The sequence below is a fragment of the Syngnathus scovelli genome, chromosome 9 (assembly GCF_024217435.2).
Source record: "Syngnathus scovelli strain Florida chromosome 9, RoL_Ssco_1.2, whole genome shotgun sequence".
NCBI lineage: Eukaryota > Metazoa > Chordata > Actinopteri > Syngnathiformes > Syngnathidae > Syngnathus > Syngnathus scovelli.
Genome location: NC_090855.1, coordinates 4105567 through 4125592, shown reverse-complemented (window position 1 = coordinate 4125592; position 20026 = coordinate 4105567). Strand labels below are relative to the sequence as shown.

The window sequence follows — 20026 nt, the reverse complement described above, 5'->3', positions numbered from 1 at the left end:
CCAAAACATTTGTCACATTATTATGGAACGCTTCTGCATAAAGCCTTTAAAAAGTGTGGTTATAACCCACAGACTATCATACTTCCTTCGATGAGTAATTACCCTTAGATGAATCATTTTCAAAGCAAACTTCTCCCCAGTGTTTTAAAATGCGATAGAAAAGTCAGGCCGCAAACGTTGAGGTATCAGGGGATGGATTACGAGTGTGCTTAAAACATACCATACTTGTTGTTCGATGACAGATGATAAAGTCAAAGCGTTTATCATAGTGGATTATTTCCATTCATAAACGGGAAGAAGGTTTGTGGGAACATTCTTGCTGAGATTTTGAATAGCGTAGGGAAGGGTAAAAAAGATCATTCACGATAATTATTCATAATAATTTAATATATAGTTGTATATATTTAATATAATTTAAAAATAATAATAATTTAAATTATTACTAATAATTTCACAAGATAATTTAAAAAAAAAGATAATTCAGAAAAATAATTTATAATAATTATTCATAATAATTTAATATATCATTTAATATAATTTAATAATAATAATTTAAATTTTAATAATAATTTCACAAGATATTTTTTAATATAATCTGTATTTAAGCAATCAATAACTCTCAGTGTGAATTATAACACTCGTGCATCATCAAGCTCAACTCAATATCCACAAGCATTTAGGAATAAGTGCAAACAAGCAGTATTTAGGTTAACCGTGTTCGGCAGGTTAATCAATTGATCATAGTCCAGATTATTATATTGGCAAGGTCGTGTGCAAGAGTGATGGTCACACATGGGGGAGGGGGAGTAGAGCAAATGGCCCCACACCTGAATAAATACCTGTATTTTTCCAAAGCTAAATATGTGCATTTAGCCTGCAGACATTTTGGATTGCTCCGTACACACGGCACTATTACCATCCCCGACTGTGTGTCATTTTGGGCTAACATAACAATTTATCACAATCACACTCATTTAACAGCACGTATGACACCTGAGCAGCCGCTGCGTATCCAAACATTTCCACATGGGGGAAGAAGTCATGAAAATACAATGAGCTATGTTGCTGGAGCAGAGTTTCCCAAGAGCCGAGGCAGAAATAAACTTTTGAGTTTGTGATTTTTGTGTTTTTAACTGTTTTCCTTTAGAACCATTTTTGTCCTGTATTAAAAAAAAAACATCTCAAATGTGTTAAAGGGAAATGGACAATGTTTATTTATGTGAAAGGATATTTTTTTGTTTTTGATGACTCACATCTGAAGTCATTTCAATTCCGATACGTAACGGAAATAATGTAAAGCCGCACTAGAGCTCTCAACTCAACTGAATTTATAAAGCACTTCAAAACAACCACAAAGTGCTTTACATTGAGCAATAAATTAAAAGCAACTATAAATTAATAACATAAAACGAGTAAAACGCACAAAGCGTCATGCTCAAAAGCCAAAGACTAAAAACGTGTTTCAAAGATGGGTGGCTTGCCTAACGTTTTTTTTTTTTTTTTTTCCCAAAGAGAGCTGTTATGGATTTATGTGCTACATTTTACGAGAACCAGTTAGGAGGCGAGCAGGAGCGTTTTGAACCACTTGATGGAAGATTTGCTGATTCCATAATAAAATGCATGACAGTGGGTATTTTTCATTAAATGTCTCTAGGGGACTGATAGTTGTTTAATTTATTGCTATTTAAACTCAAATGAAATAAAATAGACTCAATTGAGACGGTTAATTTAATCTACGTTCACGTTTTGCAACCAAAACTGTAAAGTCTAACTTAAATTATTAAAAAGCAGAAATGATTGCATCATAACCACCCCCTGACATTTGAGCAGGGGTGTGTAGACTTTTGAGTTCCAATATATTCGACGTTGCCAGCCACGAAAATGTCACTCTTCTGCGATAACGTAGTATTTTGGCGATTATTTTTAAGAGCATTTTACACATTTATTCAGTTTTGGTTTAAACGTGGTTCCTATTCCGACAGCAACGCTGGTAGTGACTGCGCAAGTGTGTTTGTGTGTGTAGGTGAGTGAATAATGACAGGCTGTGGCTCCTCTGAGAGGATTGATAATAGCCTGGGCTGTGGGCCCCTTGGGAGAGCAGGTAGACACTCCACAGTCCTGACCCTGCACTCTCACATTACTGAGTGCTGGGCTCTCACACAATGTCTTTTTTCCTCCGCAGAACCACAAAGCCTCCTCCCACCATTTTCTTCCAATCGTAATCCAATCGTCTTTATAAATATAGACGATCCATATTTACAGCTCGAGAGGAACTGGTTGCTTGCGGTCCACCTCAGATGAAGATCTTCTAGATTAGTTAGCGGACACTGGTCTTTATAGAATGCACAATCCCCGACTCCAAGTAGTGGAGACTTCAACACAAGGGTTTTGGATGCACTCCAAAAAGGAGAGAGAGAGAAAGACAGAGCGAGGCGCAGGTCCACTGACTCATATCCTTCCCTCTCTGAGTACACTCCAGCTATGATGTAATGCTTTTGGCTTTTCGCCCTCCCCCCACCCTGTGCCTGCCTACCCCGAGATTTGGTTCCTCCCTCCTCACCCCCCCCTCTGCTGACATCCAGCCCAGCGTGGATGCTCTCGCGCCGGGGTGAAGTCACCGAGCTCCGGGTAGACACATCGGCTAAAAACTTTCGAACGTAACCAAAACATCCCAGGGCCAAGTTCCAGACGTTCGGGAGACGGTGGTGCAGTTGCCATGGGAACCGAAGTAAACAGAGGGAGAAACAAGGGCCTCAAACAGCTTGCAGCTGCCTGGCTCTCCGAGTAAACACTACACAGGACCTGCCCCTGATTTACTGCCTTTAATCACTGGTGGGAGGAGAGTGCCATGGGGTTCGGGCTGAGGAAATAAAACCAATCTGATCAAATAAATCAGCGCTAATGGGTTAAGACACAGGCTGACTTTTATTAGCTAGCTAGTGGAGGGATGGATGCTACGATGGCGCGACGCCGCAAGAAAAGATGGGACGGATCTGGGATTGGTGGGGGTGTACGTATTTCACGGCAAAGACAAAGTGAGTGATAGTCTGGGATGAATTAGCCGCTTGTTGCTCAATCATTTTACTAGATGTGATGTGGCACCATGAGGACACCAAGGATTTGTCTCTCATCTGAAATGAAATATGATAAAAGCTTGTCTATAAATTCCACTTACCACTAAAAGAAATAAACATATTGGCGAGAATTACAGATATATTTATTTTTTGGATGCAATTCGTCAACTCGATAGCTGCCGGTTATGTCACGATTCAGCTTTGCTGGGTTCTGTGTGAAAAGACAAAGCCTGATAAATATTAGAAGAATCTGTTCTTCATTTTGCAGCGTCTCAGTGAGAATGAAGCTGGTGACAATTATTTCCCCAAGCGGTTCAGTTCAATCGGGTTTGGTCCCGAATGATATATTTGTTTGAACTTCCATTGCAAAGGGTGTAAAATTATATCGAAGGAGGTTTGGGTGGGCGGAGCTAGATATGATGCTGTCTGCTGATTGGTCAACAGAATTGTCAGCGTTGAAAGACAAAAAATAAAAAACGGATTTTAAAATGAGTTTAAAAAATGGCCCGGCGACACCGTTGATATCTTTACAAACTAATTAAAAAATCTCAACATGAATTCTAAAATGCACCAAGGTCAAACTTGTTTTTTTATGCTCCCTCTTACACGCTCCAGTTAAGAGGCTCTTATTTTTAATTTTCACCTGCTATATTACGGTAGAATGCTATTTACTGAGCACTTAGTATCACTACTTTCCTTTCTGCCAAAAACATCCTGTTATCAAACCAAAACACGATAACCAAACCTCTTGAAGTTCATATCTCTCCCACTCCCACCTTCTCCTCCCCAATCCTATTGTCTCATTTTTACATCATCACTTTTCTTTTGATCGTCGTTCCCGATCTTGAATTCCTCTAATCGCATTTGTCCTCTGCGCAGTTCCAACATGATCTTTCTTTTCCTTTCCAAATCTCCGCTCCTCCACTCGGCCATCTGATGCCTCTCCTGTCTGAATCCTTCATTTCCTCTCCTCCATCTACCTCCTGTCCCGTCTTCCTCTCCGCCATCCACCTCTGATCCCGCTCTTCCTCTCCTCTGTCTACCTCTGATCCCCTCTTTTCCACACTTGGCCATGCAGTGATCCCCCGCCCCCCCCTTGAGTGTGAGCTGCTTGTGCAGGAGGCTGCATGTGTGGTGGCCCCGGGGCAGGGATGACACAGCCCCGCTGGAATGAGAGGGAACAGAGCCTGGGCGTTCCTCTACAAACGCACTATTAAACGCACTGCACTACACAATGAGCTCATCTTAATTCGGCTCAGATGTACATCGGATGTTTCACCCCTTTTCTTTTTCTGCCTTTTTTATTTTATAATCAATTGCGCAACATCGCTTGACTTTTAAATGTAGGGTGCACGCTTGAGTTTTTTTTTTTTTTTTGCTCAGGTTTGTCAAGTCGGGACAGGAGGACTCCTCGGGCGATTTTCTAGAGGTCTCCTGCACTCAGGAAAAGACCTCTTCTCTTATCTCCTTAAACAAATCATAAACACTCATAAAATATGTTTTGTTTAAATTGTCAACTCCGTGAGGTCAAGGTTTATCTAGAGAACACAAAAAGCCTTGAGCGTTTGTCTGGCGAAGAGACTTTCAACTTTAAAATTACGACTACGGTGAAATATTAAGATTAAATAAAGTCGAGCTGTATTTAAGAAACTCGACGCCACATTATTTATTGTGGGCGCGCTTGTTTTATTCGAGACATGGGAAATGTATATTTAATGTGGATTACATTCAAAATTCATATTAAAGCTATACAGCTGCGACACACACTGACTTCAATTGTTCCGGGGAAAAGTGTCAATGTAAAAGTGACCATTTAAAAGAAAAATAATCATCCGGATCTTAGACGACATCCTAAAATCGCTGGCGTTTAAGATGATATCCGACAAAGCCACCGCAAATGTTATCCCTTACACATGCTTTGAATTATTTTGACTTCCTTTAAAGGACCGCAAATAGCTGGTGTGAAAATGATTGTGCATTAAATGCAAAATGAAAACAAAATGACTTCCTATGATGCAATAATCGAGGTTGCACACAGTATCCCCATTGTAAAATTATTATAAAATAAGTTAATGGCTCAATTGTAATTAGGAATGGACAAAATATTGCCTTGATCGACTATGTGGATAATGAATCGATTAATCAATATTTATTTTTTAAATATGATTTTTTATGACAAAATCACTGAATGTTTTGACCTCCTTTTTCAATGTAGTGTTCTCCTTCATCAATTAGAATAAAAATCAATAAACATCTTCTTCTTCTTCCTTAACTGAGACTGAACTAACAGCGCCTCTGCTGGTTGCAGCCAATTATTGCACTCCGAGATGTGGCTTTTTCTGCTCTATTTGTTAATTAATCCACAAATAGAATATTAATCAAAATATCATATTTAGACTAACGGAAGCCTATCGAACATATTGCAAGAACATTTTCGACTCGACTTCCTCTATAATTGCTTCAAGACATGAATAATCAAAATGAAATCCCACAAAATTGACCAAAATTCAAAAAGATCGATTTAGCAAATTATAATCATAAATTTGCTTCAATTATTATCATTACTTTTTATGATTATAATTAAAAGGGTCATAGCCCCAAAACCACACAAACAACAAAACTTATGCTCAACTTTTGACTGTTGTCTAAAACAACACATTTGGATGACATCAACCGTTCGGGGAAACACAGCTCCTTTACAAATAGAACAAATAAATGGCCGCTCAATTCACTCAGTTGCATTAAAGCTAATTGTGCTACGTAATGGAAACAACTGGACTAAGACCCTCTCGGGAGCCAAAGCGGAATAAAGTCATTCGAAAGGTCTTGTGCCTACACCCATCTCCGAGCACATCCCCTGTTATGAGTTAAAAAAAAAAAAAATGGAGGTCTGCACCGAATGTTGTATCTCACGCTTGACTAGTAACGTCGGACATATTTAACTTTGACATAACTCAGTCGCAAATGTTTACAACTGAAAAGCATTTAAATTGTCTTTGTATGATAATGAAAGTCGTGGCGTTCTTATTCCCGTTTTTTTTTTAACACTGGTTTGTGTCAGTGTGACTCCCCGAAGACCGTTTTTAGGGACATGGGGAAAAAAGAGAAAGGCGAGGAAATAGGAGGGAGAGCAAAAAGAAGTCCTCAGGTTTCACAGCTGCAGGCCCAGCTCAAGTCGAAAGTAAATGGACTTGAGGAAAGCCAATCCTAATTGATTCCAAGCCTCAAAGCTCTTTAGTAAACATTGTGGAGCAATGAAAATGACTTGTTATCCTAATTCATTGGATGCTCGCGTTGTGTGTTCAACAAAGCTCAAGAACAATTCAAGGAAGTTAAATGATGATGACTAGGACAGATTTTTTTTTTTTAGCAATATAACCTCTGCTGAGCCACAAAGAATAAAAGTTTATAGGCCTTCGACGTTTGCTTGAAAACCTATCAATCCTAAATAAGGAAAAGTCGTTATTCTATGTAAAGGTATTTTAAATAGTTTTTTTTTTCATCATAGAACCTCAGAGGATGAACTATAAAAACATCATAGATGGGGAAAATCTGATATTTGCCAACAGTAATTACCAACGCATGGGTCCAACTAAGAATTTGAGCCAACGTGAGTAAAAAAAAACAATATTCAGGAAAATCCCAGTCCGAAAAAAAAAAAAAAAAATCACAATTGTGAGCAGTAAAGAGGTAAAAAATCTTCCGTGAGTTTTTAATGACAGGTAAACTCAGGTGAAGCAGATCCCGCAACGTCTAGGTTACCGACTGTGATTGCCGCTGCACCTCCAAAGCGGATGAAATTCCATCCCCCTGTCCCGTCCTTGACAAAGAGCCCGACGGCATGTCAGTCAGGCTTATAGTGATGGGCCTCCCATCCAATATTCACAAGCTTCTCGAGCTGTAAATCTACTCAGGATAACCTCGACGCAGCATGGGCCTAACACTGAGACATCTCAATGTCTGGCTTTCCACAAGGCCTGGTTTAAAGTAACACAGAATTGGCACAAGTCTGAAGGTGGTTGGGGTCGAGGGATAGCCGGGGAGTGTAATCGTTAGATAAAGAGGAGAGCAACCTTCGCAGGAATGACTTCCGCGGAGGTCTTAAATTCATAAGTATCAAACATCATGCAGCTGAAAGTCGTCACTGTCACTATATAAGTTGCTTTATGTTTTTATCGGGCAAGGAACCGTATTTGGTAAGTGAAGGTGAACCTTGCAGATTTTTGTATGTGGTGAAATTTTCTCAGTTAGGGAGCAAATAAAATTTAAATCTCTGAAAAATGTGGGAAAATTGTGACTTGATGATGATGTGTCATCCAGGATAAAATGTAATTGTAGTAATGTCAGAGAGCATTAAAGAAAAAATAATAATGATAAAATAATAAATATAAAAACTAAAATGAAAAAATTAAATAAATCAAATAAATTGTAGTAGTGTCAGAGAGTTTCAAAATAAAAAATATAATAATAATAAAATAATAAAAAATGAGATGAAAAATTAGATAAATCAGATAAATTGTAGTAGTGTCAGAGAGTTTCAAAATAAAAAATATGATAATAATAAAATAATAAAAAATAAAATGAAAAAATAAAATAAATCAAATAAATTGTAGTAGTGTCAGAGAGTTTCAAAATAAAAAATATAATAATAACAAAATAATAAAAAATAAAATGAAAAAATAAAATAAATCAAATAAATTGAAGTAGTGTCAGAGAGTTTCAAAATAAAATAAAATAAAATAAAATAAAATAAAATAAAATAAAATAAAATAAAATAAAATAAAATAAAATAAAAGACCTTAGTTCAAAAAGCCTCAAAGGAGAAAGAAAAAGTATCCATCATCACTTGTTAATTTTTTTTTTTTACAATTGTCTGACAATATGAAGTGAATTGGAATGACACCAACACTCAGGAACGGAATGTGTTCCGCCTTTGAGGTTCCCCTATACTTCATTCCACATTCCAGGTATCATTTCACACCTATGGCACGGTAGCCCAAAACTCCCAGACAACCACGCCACGAGAGCTGTCATTCTCCCGCAATCTTAGAACATGTAATATTAAACCACTGTTAAAGCGGACACTACTGAAGACTTCAACAGTGACATCATCTTTGGTATTTTCTGCTTAGGGACAATACGGAATGAAGAGCAAAAACCAAAAGTAACAAAACACTGCCATTACCTCAGCGACCAGCGTTTGACAATCGGCATCAAAACAAAGAAGACAGGTCGAGCCTGTCGAGATACCCGCCAATAGTTGCACCGCTTGTTTATGTTTTTACAATTTCCTTTGCAACGTTCCTAATTAAACGTGAGGTTGATTACTTTCCGACTCACCCAATCTGTCTGTTGGTGGATGGAGCCTGAGTGATGACGGAGCTGGACTGAGGAGAGGGTAGCGCTTGCTGGATCACGATGCTGGTGTCGTGGTTGCCCATTCTCGAGTGGGCCTGCTGGTGTTGGCCCCCTTGGCCGTGTAGAGAGATGTTCTGAAAATCCCCAAAACTGGGTTATGTAAATCTGTATTTGAAATCAGACATTTTTCATGTCACATTCTTTCTATCATTTGTTGAATTGTGTATATTTTCCTTGCTGGGGCTCGCCCCCCCCCCCCCCCCCTGCTGACTTGGCACAAACTCCCGTCATAAAGCATCCAAATTGGGGAGGCTAGACGTGGCTGACCCGGGCACAGACAAGATCTACTTGGACAATATCCTTAGGTAGAACTTGCACCACACATTTTTCCAGATTAGATAAGAAATGTGTCTTGTGACGATTTGACAAGTAGCACTGCATCATCGTCTTCATCTACAAAGCGTGCTGTTTATTGGAACTGTCCAAAGGACGCTTGGAAACTTTCCAAGATGGAGGACTCGCTCACAAGTTGACGTTTTATTTGATGTTACCGGTGAAGAACTCAATCTCTCATCTCCTCACCTGGGCTGGATGACAAATCTCCACCTGCTAGCCAGGTCTGTCAATGTCAACAAGACATAGCACAAAAGACACCTGGGGGAGGTCCAAGCACATTTTGGCCACCCCATAGCGCCGCCAGTGCCCAGGAGAGAAAAAATCCTTTAGCTAAAGAAGAAACTGTAGATCCCTTCGCTGTCAACTGTAGGACCTTGTATAGACAGGTGTGCTCCTTTTCCAAATCATCTCCAATCAAATTTGCCTCAGAAGAACTCCAATTCAGCTGTAGAAACATTTTGATGATGATGGGTGGAAACAGGAAGCACGTGAGCTCAATTTAGAGATTCAGGGCAAAGGCTGTGAATACTTATGGACTTTTTTTTTTTTAAATACACTCCAAAAAAAAATCAGGGTGTGTGGTAAAAAAGAAGTTAATCCATTTGTAACAAGAAAAGTGGAAAGACGTTGTTCTTCTCTAACCTACATCTGCTTGCGGTGGAAAAGTGATATGATTGATGAGATAGGAAGTCCTCAGCACCTGACCTGACCCCTGTCAGAGAGCATGCGGCTTCAGGTTCACCTGTTTTAACCCCAGGCTTCCATTTCCGTCGTACCTGTTTGGAGTCTTCTTCTTCCTGGGCCTTGCAGAACTCTTGCTCGATGGAGCAGTCGAGCTCGCTGAACAGTCCCACCTCCTCGCAGTTCTTCAGGAAGCGTGTTGGCGTTGGCGTCTGGTCTGTAGATCAAGTATGATCATGTGGTTATTTTTTGGACTTTGTTTGTAAGAAACTTTTGTTGAACATTTAATTCCATCAAATGGTTTCGCTATTTACTTTGGTTGCGGGGTGACGTTGGTTTGCTCCATTCGAGTAACTGCTTGAAAAACAAAAAAGCGCATTACTATAATGTGCTTGCTATTATTTTTAGGAAAACGTGACAATTTGATGAGGAAGTGGAGCCGCTTCTCCTGGACAGCATGGGCTGATAAAGTACAGATCTCAGCCACCATGCGGGGGTCTCATTTGTTGAGCGCGCTCAAAAAGCTGTGCTAGTCAACTTGGCTTTGTGGGGGGTTCGCGCAGATCAGGTTTCAGACAGTTGAGGGTGATTTTAGGATCAGGGTTGTTTCAAAGGCTAAAAGCATAGCTCACAGTCTGTTTATCTACTTTCAGGAGACCAAGGCTTGTTTCACTCTGACTTGCATGCTGACCTATGAACCCTAAATGAGTTATTTTGCTCACCACATTTTTTTTTCTTGGAGGCTAATAGTGCTTGAAAGAAAAACGAGAGTGGAGGTGATGATAAGATGTGGTGAAATGATTTTAAAAGCAATATATTCATTTCAAATAAAATAAAAATATAAAATAGAAAAAAAATAATAAATAAATAAATAAATAAATAAATAAATAAAACTAAAAATATAAATATAGATAAATAAAAATGAAATATAAGTAAATGAATATAAATAAATATAATAAAATATTGCATAATAAAACAAACATTTAGAATTTCCTTGACATAACTTAAATTAGCATGTCATCTATTTCTTAGAAACCTTTCCAGAAGATCAACTGAGTGCATAGACATTCAAAAAACAAAATTGTCCCAGTCAGACGTTAGCATCTCTTGGGCTAGCCGCGTGCGCGTCACAAGACTGTAAACAAGGCGCGTGGTGAAGATTACAGTCGTAACTCACCTGATAACAAGTTGTCATTCTTTATGGAAGGAAACTTAAGGGTCATCTCATGTTTGTGTCGATGTATCATCAGATGGTCTTCAGTGGGGAAGCGCTGGACACAACATGCATCAATACAAAGATGAATCAAATGCATTTCAAAGATTCTGAGATCTTTTTACGGCCGTTCGAGTCCCTCCTTGATATGCAAGACGGTAACCTCCTCCTCATTCGACCTCTGCGTCCTCGTCATATTACACACATGAACACACACTTGACACACTAACCTGAGAACAGCCAGGAGCGTTGCAAACATACGGCCTTTCCGGGTCTGAGTTCATCACAACTTCTCATAAAACTAAAAAAAAAGGGACAAAAAGAGGAAAATAAAGAGAGGAAGTCACGCAGGTTTTCACAGAAGTATCCTACTGGGAAAAATATAGTCATTTTGTGGCATAAAATTATATTGCACCTGTAGCAGCTGCAAGGTAATTTTGGTAATAAACGATGTCTGCTCACGTTTCACTTTAAATTATGTGAAAGTAATGGGTTGCGGTTTTCAAGGGCTGAAAACGATGGATTTAGCCAAATCTCCTCTTGGGACACCTGACAAACAAAGCTCGTACAGAATTTCGGGGGCAGACCACATCTGCTGGTTAGGGGAAAATTGTTTTCACCTCAATTGTTTCTGTAATTTTGCAATTAGGGAAAAATGAGACAAATTGGTTAAGACGCTCAAATGTCGTTTAAGGTTTGAGGGATTCTAACTTTGAGTTTCATCATAAAGGAGTCATTTGAGTGTCAGATTTTTTCAATCGGGTCTTATGACAAGAAAGATGTGATGTGGCAGAGCAGTACAGCATGAGAAAACATAAAATGCAAACTTGTTCCATAATTCAGGCAATGGCCTTGATGCTAATGTTAGCTGCTAATGTTTAGTCAGTAACTTTTGGCTTTGGCACTTATCAAAATTTTAGTATTGTATGATTTGACATTTAAGGTTAATATTTTCGAGCAAGGATTGAAAAAAACAAAAACATTACATCTTACAGCCAGCCAGAAATTCTGGCAGTGGGCTTTATGCTAACGTTAGCTGCTAACGTTTAGTCAACAACTGGCAAGCTGCCTCATGGCTTCGTCACTTGTTATCAAAATTTCAGTATTATATAATTTAAGGTTACAAAGGTAGTCTTAACACGAGATTTACTTGATTTTTTAAAATCCTCATTTAATATATTTGGGCTTTTTTTAATCGTTCAAATATGGAAAGGTTGCTCATAATACTCCAAACTTCTTTTAACACTTTTATGACAGACGTTAAAATTTGACTTAAAGCATTGCATGTTAATTGGGTTATTTTTCACATTGGCGTCTGGCATTAATTAGTTTTTTTGGCAATATTTCCTGTGGGGAAAAATTGTTTTGAAATCCAAACAAACTGGAGGTTGACCAACTTTCTGGGACAGAGTGTGCTCAACCTTGGAGCCGCAACTATATTGAAGCATTACATTTATTGAGCAGAGCAACCACACAATTTAGAGGCACACTGAAGCACCTGAGGAAGAATTGGGAGGGTTTAATACCTCGCTCAAGGGAACATTACTCACTCCGACCCTGTCATATCCTGTTTGGAATTCAAGATGATAAAATAAAGAAAGCAAAAAAAATGGAGATTTATTTGTTTTTGCCAGGTGCTGCAAACTGTAAAATCTGACTGAAGTCATGGATGGCCAAGTTTCATGCCACGCTAATATACAAACAAATGCAGGATATTTTTTTAAAAAGAACATGTGTCATATATTCCATTTAAAGAAAATAATAAACAAAAAACAACCCACCAAAAAAAATTATAGGTCTGCAAAATCTGTAACTGGCTCATCCCTCTTTTCACTTATAGTTATCGGAATGTAGACATGGCAACGGCACAAACGAGACATTCGGAATTCATCTAAAAATGCATTCATGGTTGCGCATCAGAGGGGGGGGGGGGGGGGGAAAACACATCAAAACATTTTAACGGCTACTCAAGATCGATCCAAGGCCGAATATGCGGCGGTTTAAAGGCTCAGAGCCCGGAGTGCGTTTAGGAAAATACAACCTTGACTCAGTGTTGCAAATGCAAAACTACAAACAGGGATTGACTACCTGTCTCGGTTGCAAAGTCCAGCGTTTGATTAACCAATCTAACGCTCAACCTTGTTGGCGAGATGAGCGCTACATGGAAGTCAAGGACATTTGGAAGATGAAGTGCAGTAGTGAGAATAGATTTTTTAACACCATAATCATCCATAAGAGCCTGGATAGCTCAGTCGGTAGAGCATCAGACTTTTAATCTGAGGGTCCAGGGTTCAAGTCCCTGTTCAGGCGAAGAATTTTCTAAGCAATAGTTTTTCAGAAACTTGTGGTCCATGCTTATATATTGCTCTTCAAATTCAAAATATCAGCAATACCGTATTATACAATACATATAAGAAGCACTGGCGGAGCTAGAGGGGGGCCACGCAGGGGCACTGGCTCCTCTTGAAATATCCTTATACCACACAACTGACTTTTGTATTTCCCATTTTTTTCCCACATTTCTCATATAATTAATGATTATCAACTTTTTATGGGAGAATTTTTCGGTCTCTTATTTATCTGTTGACCTGCACACCACCATTCTTATAACAGTCCTAACAAGACATCGCTGCATTTTTGAAGTTACCCTTCGCCAGATGCAGGCTGTAATGTGTAATCTAATAATAAGGCGCATCTAATTATCTGACCGGGGAATGTTGTGTCTAAAAATCTATCTAAAAACGCACGACAGTCGCTGAGTTCCGTGTAAAACCCAAATGCTGTGTTTTCTGTTACAGCTCTGATGTGGTCATTTTATTTCATACAAGAGGCTATTGAAACATATGGGATGCTATAAAATAATTCCTCCTTACTAAATTTGTCATTTATTCCACTTAACATGTTTATGATTATTTTTACCTTTGGGTAAGTTTAACTGGGCACCCAAATGTAAACTACTTAAATGTGTCTTTTTCATGGCTACAGACTTATTTCCTCAAGCACAGTCAAAACACTCAAATATTGTGTTATGCTAAGCAGCGCTGTTTTGCCAACAAGCCGGGCTTCACGAATAAGGTCTGGACAGGGTCTCGCTGTCAGAGACCAACGAGGCCCAGTTCTCGCTTGCTGTCACCGGGTCGCCGTGGGCCCCTGAAAACTCAGCTGGTCCACTTTGACACAACAAACAAAATATGAAGCCACACTGGATGAAAAATGGCGACTTTCATGCGGCTTTCCATTGTCGCTTGTTCTGTGTCAAAAATATCGTCCTGGGTGAAAAATACATCATTCTGCATTTCAAATAGATCCAAATTCAAACCATATGAGGTGGGGGGAAAAAGGCGGAATGATTAATTCTGTAAATGACCCAATCACTTTCACACTTCTCATAATCAGTACTTAAATATCCTTTTCTTGGAAAGGCCACTTGGCTCTAATTTGATATAGATGTTTAACTTCGGCAAAGGAAATTTGGTTACGCTTTACATTAACTATAACCCGATGTGTGCGCTGGGGAAGGATTAAGGGTGTGGAGTTCAATTTCAAGAAGAAGTAAGGGAATGAATTCTCCAGGTTGAGTGCATATTTGAATTTCAACAGCACATCAAGGGAATGAGTGGCGGGCGAGGGGGGGCGGGGGGGCGAAAAGGCGTACGGGGTTAAAGCAAGCGAAAACATGCACAGCAATTCAAACCTCCACAGCCTGGGCCTTTGACAGTACAGGTTCAAGGTGGGATCACCACAGTCCCTCAGGCGGGGGGGGCGGGGGACATGGACCACAATGTATGCAAGCTCACTCAATCCATTTTAAAGCGGCGTTTCTTAATCGCAGCACCGTGACCGATTATCAGATGTGCCGTGGGAAATTATCTAATTTCACTCAAGTGGTTTGCAAAATGACATCTGTGTTCATTTTGCCATGCCAGAAACTTCTAGTGACAGGTAGACCAATTAAATGCTCTTCCACTCGATGTCATAATTAACCGCTCGATGCACTTGGTGAGACATTTTTGTGTGATGCTGTGCCAAGGAATTTTTTTTTTTCCCTAAAATAGTTGGAAAATATTGCTTTTAAGGGATGTTTGTTTATGAATGACTGAGGGAAATTGTTGACTGAACCGTGACTGATTTTATAAATTTAAGCCAAAATTAGGAGAGGATTGTTTCACCTTGACCAGATGTAGCAACCATTACGAAAGAAATGGAAATCCAGGTTGTGTTTCACATGCAGCTGGATAATCAACAAGTTGATTTGGAATATGGGAAGAATTAGGTCCGCATTAACCACATAAGTGACATTTCCAAATGTGGAGACAAGGATGAGGTAAAGTGTTGAAGGGAAGTTAACAAAATTACAAAAAGCAAAAATGGTCTTATCTGCCCCGGATTTGGAAAACAACATTGGCGTGCATTCTTCCATTTGCAGCAACTTGCGTTTGTGTTTAAGTCCCGCCTTCTTACACAGAGTTACGCCTCAGATCTTGTTTACATGCACATTACATAGTTTACATTTACATTAGCACATATAGTGTCCCGTAATTTAACGATACAATTATTTTTTATTAGTGTTTTATTTCATCTGAATTAATTTCCGGCTCTATTTTGAATATAAAGTTTCTTATTCTAAATTAATCTGTGGCTATGATTTTTTTTAAAGAGGCTAACTAAGGTCAGGTTATAATATGTTGTTTGTCATTATTGTCGCACATTTGTCAATTTATTAAAAAATAATTTCATACCTGTTTTTTGAGGGGGGTGAATAAAACCAAGTTGAGCAATTCATTACAATTAAGAGGCAGTAATAACATTACAAATGACATAACTAATTATACATAATGTATTACAGTAACCTACAGATGCTTAAATACAACAAAAAGAGTCGATACTATCAAGTTTCGAAAATGTCACTGATTCAATTACACCCTCCAGCAACATCTTACACCTTTTAAAAAAAAAAAAATAGCCATCCCCTTGTTGCCACTCACGTTATGTTTACATTGATGGATTAAAAACAGAAACCCCATTTCAGGTAGAGTTTGCCCATAAACAATAAAAGAACATTACTCTTATGAAAAGCATTGATGTTATGTCAGTTAAAGCCTCTCCATTAAGTTTGATCTGATTTTATAGGACTATGCATGTATGCAATGTCATCCATACACTGTAGCCTTAAATGTACTGAATAAATAATAGAATCATCAAGCTTAAAGCTTTTATATGGGGCGTTTGATTACTATAAATAATTAAAGGCGACACACTGGCTAATGGTGCAAGCCTACATAATCATTTATCAGCATGCATTTGGACACAAGTAGTTATTGATAGCGTGTCACATAAACATAATGACAGTGGAGAGCAATCAAATAATTGGAGCGTGTAACTTGCGTGTTTTTTTTTTTTAAACCGCGTCAGCACAAGTAAGCCTCGTCAGCATCAAATATCGACTTATCTGCAAAATGACGTCATGGTGTGGATGAATTGATTGCAACAACGAGGAAGTCTTTTTTTTTTTTTTTTTTTTAGAGGAGAACATCGACTAGAGATTATGTGGTCGCTTTGCTGTGGTGGGCTGCAGCGCGCGCACCGCACACCGGCTCGAGGCTGGTTCCCTATCCCGAGATGGGACAAGCGAAAACTATCCCAGCCCGATGGATCCAATATAAAGATAAACATGCTTTGCAATAATCTATCTTGAGATATTCCATCGATAAATTGTGTGGACTTCAAACTTAACGGTGAACACCCAAGTGACATGTCACGGCGCCAGCATCGTGACACTTAATCACAAGCAACGTGCATCAACGAAAGAAATCATAAACAATCGTGTCACGACAAAACAAGCTGTTGCATTCAAAAGTAGCAATGATGGTGTCAAAATAAACTGCAGCGTGCGTCCCACTACGAGTCTTTTTTTTTCCAACTTACCAAACAAGTGTAGAAAACGCGAAGCGGCCACTCAGAAGAAACCACGTTGGACTGAGAAAAGATTACAATACGATCTATTTAGAGAAGCATAACGTCACCCCGGGGGTGACGTCACGTGGGATTCCTGAAGTTCTAAATCATTGCGGTCCGCTTGGAGGCGGTGCGAGGATGGGCGGAGTTTGCAAGTGCACACACCAGGAGGATGGACCAGGGGCGGTGTACTGCATGCATGGGGGCCGGGTGTGGGGTGTGGTCCAAAACTGGAGCTCCGGCCACGGCCAATTAAGTAGACTGCAAATAGTGGCACTGGACCTGGACTAAACATCCATTACGTCCTTTATAACGAATAAAAACAACATACTGTCAATTTAAAGCAAAAGCAACTCATATTGCAAACTCATGTCTCATACTACCCCAAGCTGTCCTCAAGTCTTTATGGTTTTAAACTACGACCCATCCAAAAGTTTTTTATGGCCTGTAATAAGAGTGCATTTATGTGTCTCAAGGTACAATCTCCGCTAATGCACCCAATAGGGCTAATTATTGGGTTCCAAGTCTTTGTACCACTGCCAAAAAAGCTCCACGTTTGCTCCCAGTCTGTTGAAGCCAATTCTCAAGGGTACAAAAAGCAAAAGGCCTGCACAGTGTAAATTCTGAAGTACTATTGTGTATGAGCAAGTAGAGACCTTAGCAAATCTTGCAAGACTGAAGTATGGAAATTGGTACGGTTGCTGGCAAAAAGCCAGTCCACTTTCAATCATTGTCGAAGTGCTCTTGATTAGGCAGCGATCCCCAAATCACAGCTTTCCTGGATTCCTCCTCCTTGTGGCTCCGATTATTCATGTGTAGATTCCATGTGTTGATGGAAAAAATATGGGACAAATTAAGTTTTTCCCAAGGTGAAAATGAGGACTTGGGAGACACGTACCAATTTTGACATCTTAACAGATTTGTTTTAAACATGACAGAATCCACGCATGATGAGGGGAAAGTTTTAGTTCTGAGTTTTATCATTTATATTTTATAATTTTAGGCAATGAGTTGATAATCAATAAATAAATTATTCTGTATTATTCTATAAATTATTATAATATAAAAAATATATAAATTATATTATTCTATAAATTTTCTTCATCACTTACAAAGGAAATTAATTCATCTTTTTAACTCAATAAAATTATTTTTACTAATCTTACGTAATGTTAATGCTCTGAACTTCAGTTTTAATTCAAATATTCCATTTAGGAGTAATTGTCATCGAGATGGTTTTTCTTTCTCGAGTATCAGTGGCTGTGGAATCGGCACCTTCCATGAGTACCCGATACCTTAAAAAAAAGACCAGCCCGATACCGATACGAGCAAAAAACTCACCCATCTCTACAAAATAATAATAATCCTGCAGCTATTTTCCATCACGTCTTTCACATCACACCACCTGGCAGCGACAGTTGTTCCCCTCCCCTGTTTTAATGTGCGCCTTTTTCCGCATATAAGAAGAGATTTAAAGGACTTCTGAGAACAAGCCATTTATTTGGTTGCTCTGTTTGACCCGCTGGTGCCAACTGGCTGTGATTTCTGGGGGGGCCACAGACACCGCTAGTGAAGCCACAGCCCGGCTCCTGGGATTAATGACTCCTCGCACGTTGAGAGATGTTTACCACTTGCCTGCGACCACTCCGCTAAGAGCACTGTCACTGAAACAATAACGCAGTCTGAAAAGCCCTCATAACTCAGAGCTCCTCCGCCTGTGTCTTTTAACCAGAGCCTTAATCAACGTTTATGACATCCTTTTGTCTCTTTATTGCCAATATATTACCCGACCAGTCCAAACATTATGTTCTCAGAGAAGCGGACTATTAAGGCTGGAAAGCAGCGATGCAGTTTGGGTCAGTGACCCACACTAAAGCCGATTTGATCTATATTATACTAAACCTTTTATTATTATGCCTTTGTGCAACACTTATGAGGAAGTTCACCTTGGAAGGCATTGAAAAGTGTTGCATAGATGGCAAAAGGTGCGGAATCTATAAAAGCGTTGAAGATTAAAAAGTAGCTTTTAGGAAAAAACAGTCCACATGTCTCAAAAGTTGCTTATAACAAAGACTTGTTTGTGTCATATTTGCGTCCCTAGGAGGAAAAAAAAAGCTTGTAAAATGTCCACAGGCAGATTAACAGTTGAGCCTATACAAGTCTGACTGCAGAAACTAATTCAACAAAATGTATGGACTGGGAGGCTCCCATAGATAACCCCAGTGACATTCCAGCTCTCAAACACTCCAGCTTGTAACATTTACATTAGGTGGCTGGAGAATGAAGCTGCCTGTCTGATGCTTCTGTGGATTTAGGGTGGAAGATAATGGTCTGTGTGCTTAGCATAGGCCCATGGCTCTGGTGACATCTAAATCGGGCTCCTGTTTGTGTTCTGTCTAATGAAGGAGTGTGGGACCACACTGAAAAGGTAAAGAATATAGGATTGTGAGGTCATATAAGTCACATTTTAATCAGTTTATAGGTCAATTTTTGTCCTTTTTTTGTCCAAAGATATACTGTACACGATTTATCAAGAGCTGCAATATTTTGATTGCGACAAAATGGTATGCAGACTATTGTTATTGTTACAATATATCACACTGAGTAATTACCACCACTAATTGAAGCCCATGTCAAAATATAACAGAGCAAATTATTTCTTGATGCCAACAGCTATAAAATATGGCTCCCCTTGTTTAAATAAACAGTAATTTCAGTAAATTTTGATAGTTAACAAACAGTAATAAATTCATTAGGTCATCCACGTCTATGATCAAAATTGAAAAACAATGATTACCTCATCATAACATCAACAAATATATGATGGTAAAATCACAGTGACAGCCACTTAGGGACGGGAGGAACTTCAGAACCGTCAGCATGTATTAAACTTAACAAACACTGCCCTCTTGTGGCAGTAATAATGTATTACACTGCCAAGTGCTTTTTCATTTAACTCGGGTTAAAAAGACTGATCAAGTATTTAATTTTAAAAATAAAATTACAGTATAAGCCAGGTCACGATTAAAAAAGTTACAGTTCTATGTATAATAATAAATTGATTAAATGTATATATTTTTGATATTATTTAATGATGAATTAATGAGTGAATTCATTTTCAAAGACAAAATTAAGACACTAGGAAATAGCAACAGTACGTATTTTAAAAAACTGAGAAAGAAGTAAAAATATGTTGACAATACTTACAATTTCCGGTTTCTGCTTTTGTTATGAAGCTAGGCAGCCTTTTTACCGGCAAAATGACCGGTCTGCGTCAATTGACGCGGCTTCGAAAAAGTCCCGACCGGCGCGCTGAACACCGCCCCTGTGCCTGCAGCTCCAGCTGTTC

At 38.9% G+C, this 20026-nt stretch overlaps 1 protein-coding gene and 1 non-coding gene across 3 annotated transcripts in view; one reads left to right on the top strand and one right to left on the bottom strand.

The window, feature by feature from the left end:
- Positions 1-20026, bottom strand: part of creb5b (cAMP responsive element binding protein 5b) — a 37176-nt gene extending 17150 nt beyond the window's left edge. Inside the window, exons 1-5 of one of the 2 annotated variants that reach the window (XM_049731280.1) lie at positions 19885-20026; positions 10953-11023; positions 10687-10780; positions 9605-9726; positions 8415-8566 (exon numbers count right to left, since the gene is read on the bottom strand). In XM_049731280.1, coding sequence (XP_049587237.1) covers positions 8415-8566; positions 9605-9726; positions 10687-10780; positions 10953-11006 — 422 coding nt within the window. In that variant the 5' untranslated portion in view covers positions 11007-11023; positions 19885-20026. Of the gene's footprint in view, positions 1-8414; positions 8567-9604; positions 9727-10686; positions 10781-10952; positions 11024-16647; positions 17002-19884 lie in introns of those variants that run through there. The other variant, XM_049731279.2, reaches the window with a different exon arrangement.
- On the top strand, positions 12960-13032 carry trnak-uuu (transfer RNA lysine (anticodon UUU)). Its single transcript has one exon. It is a non-coding gene; the product is annotated as a tRNA-Lys (tRNA).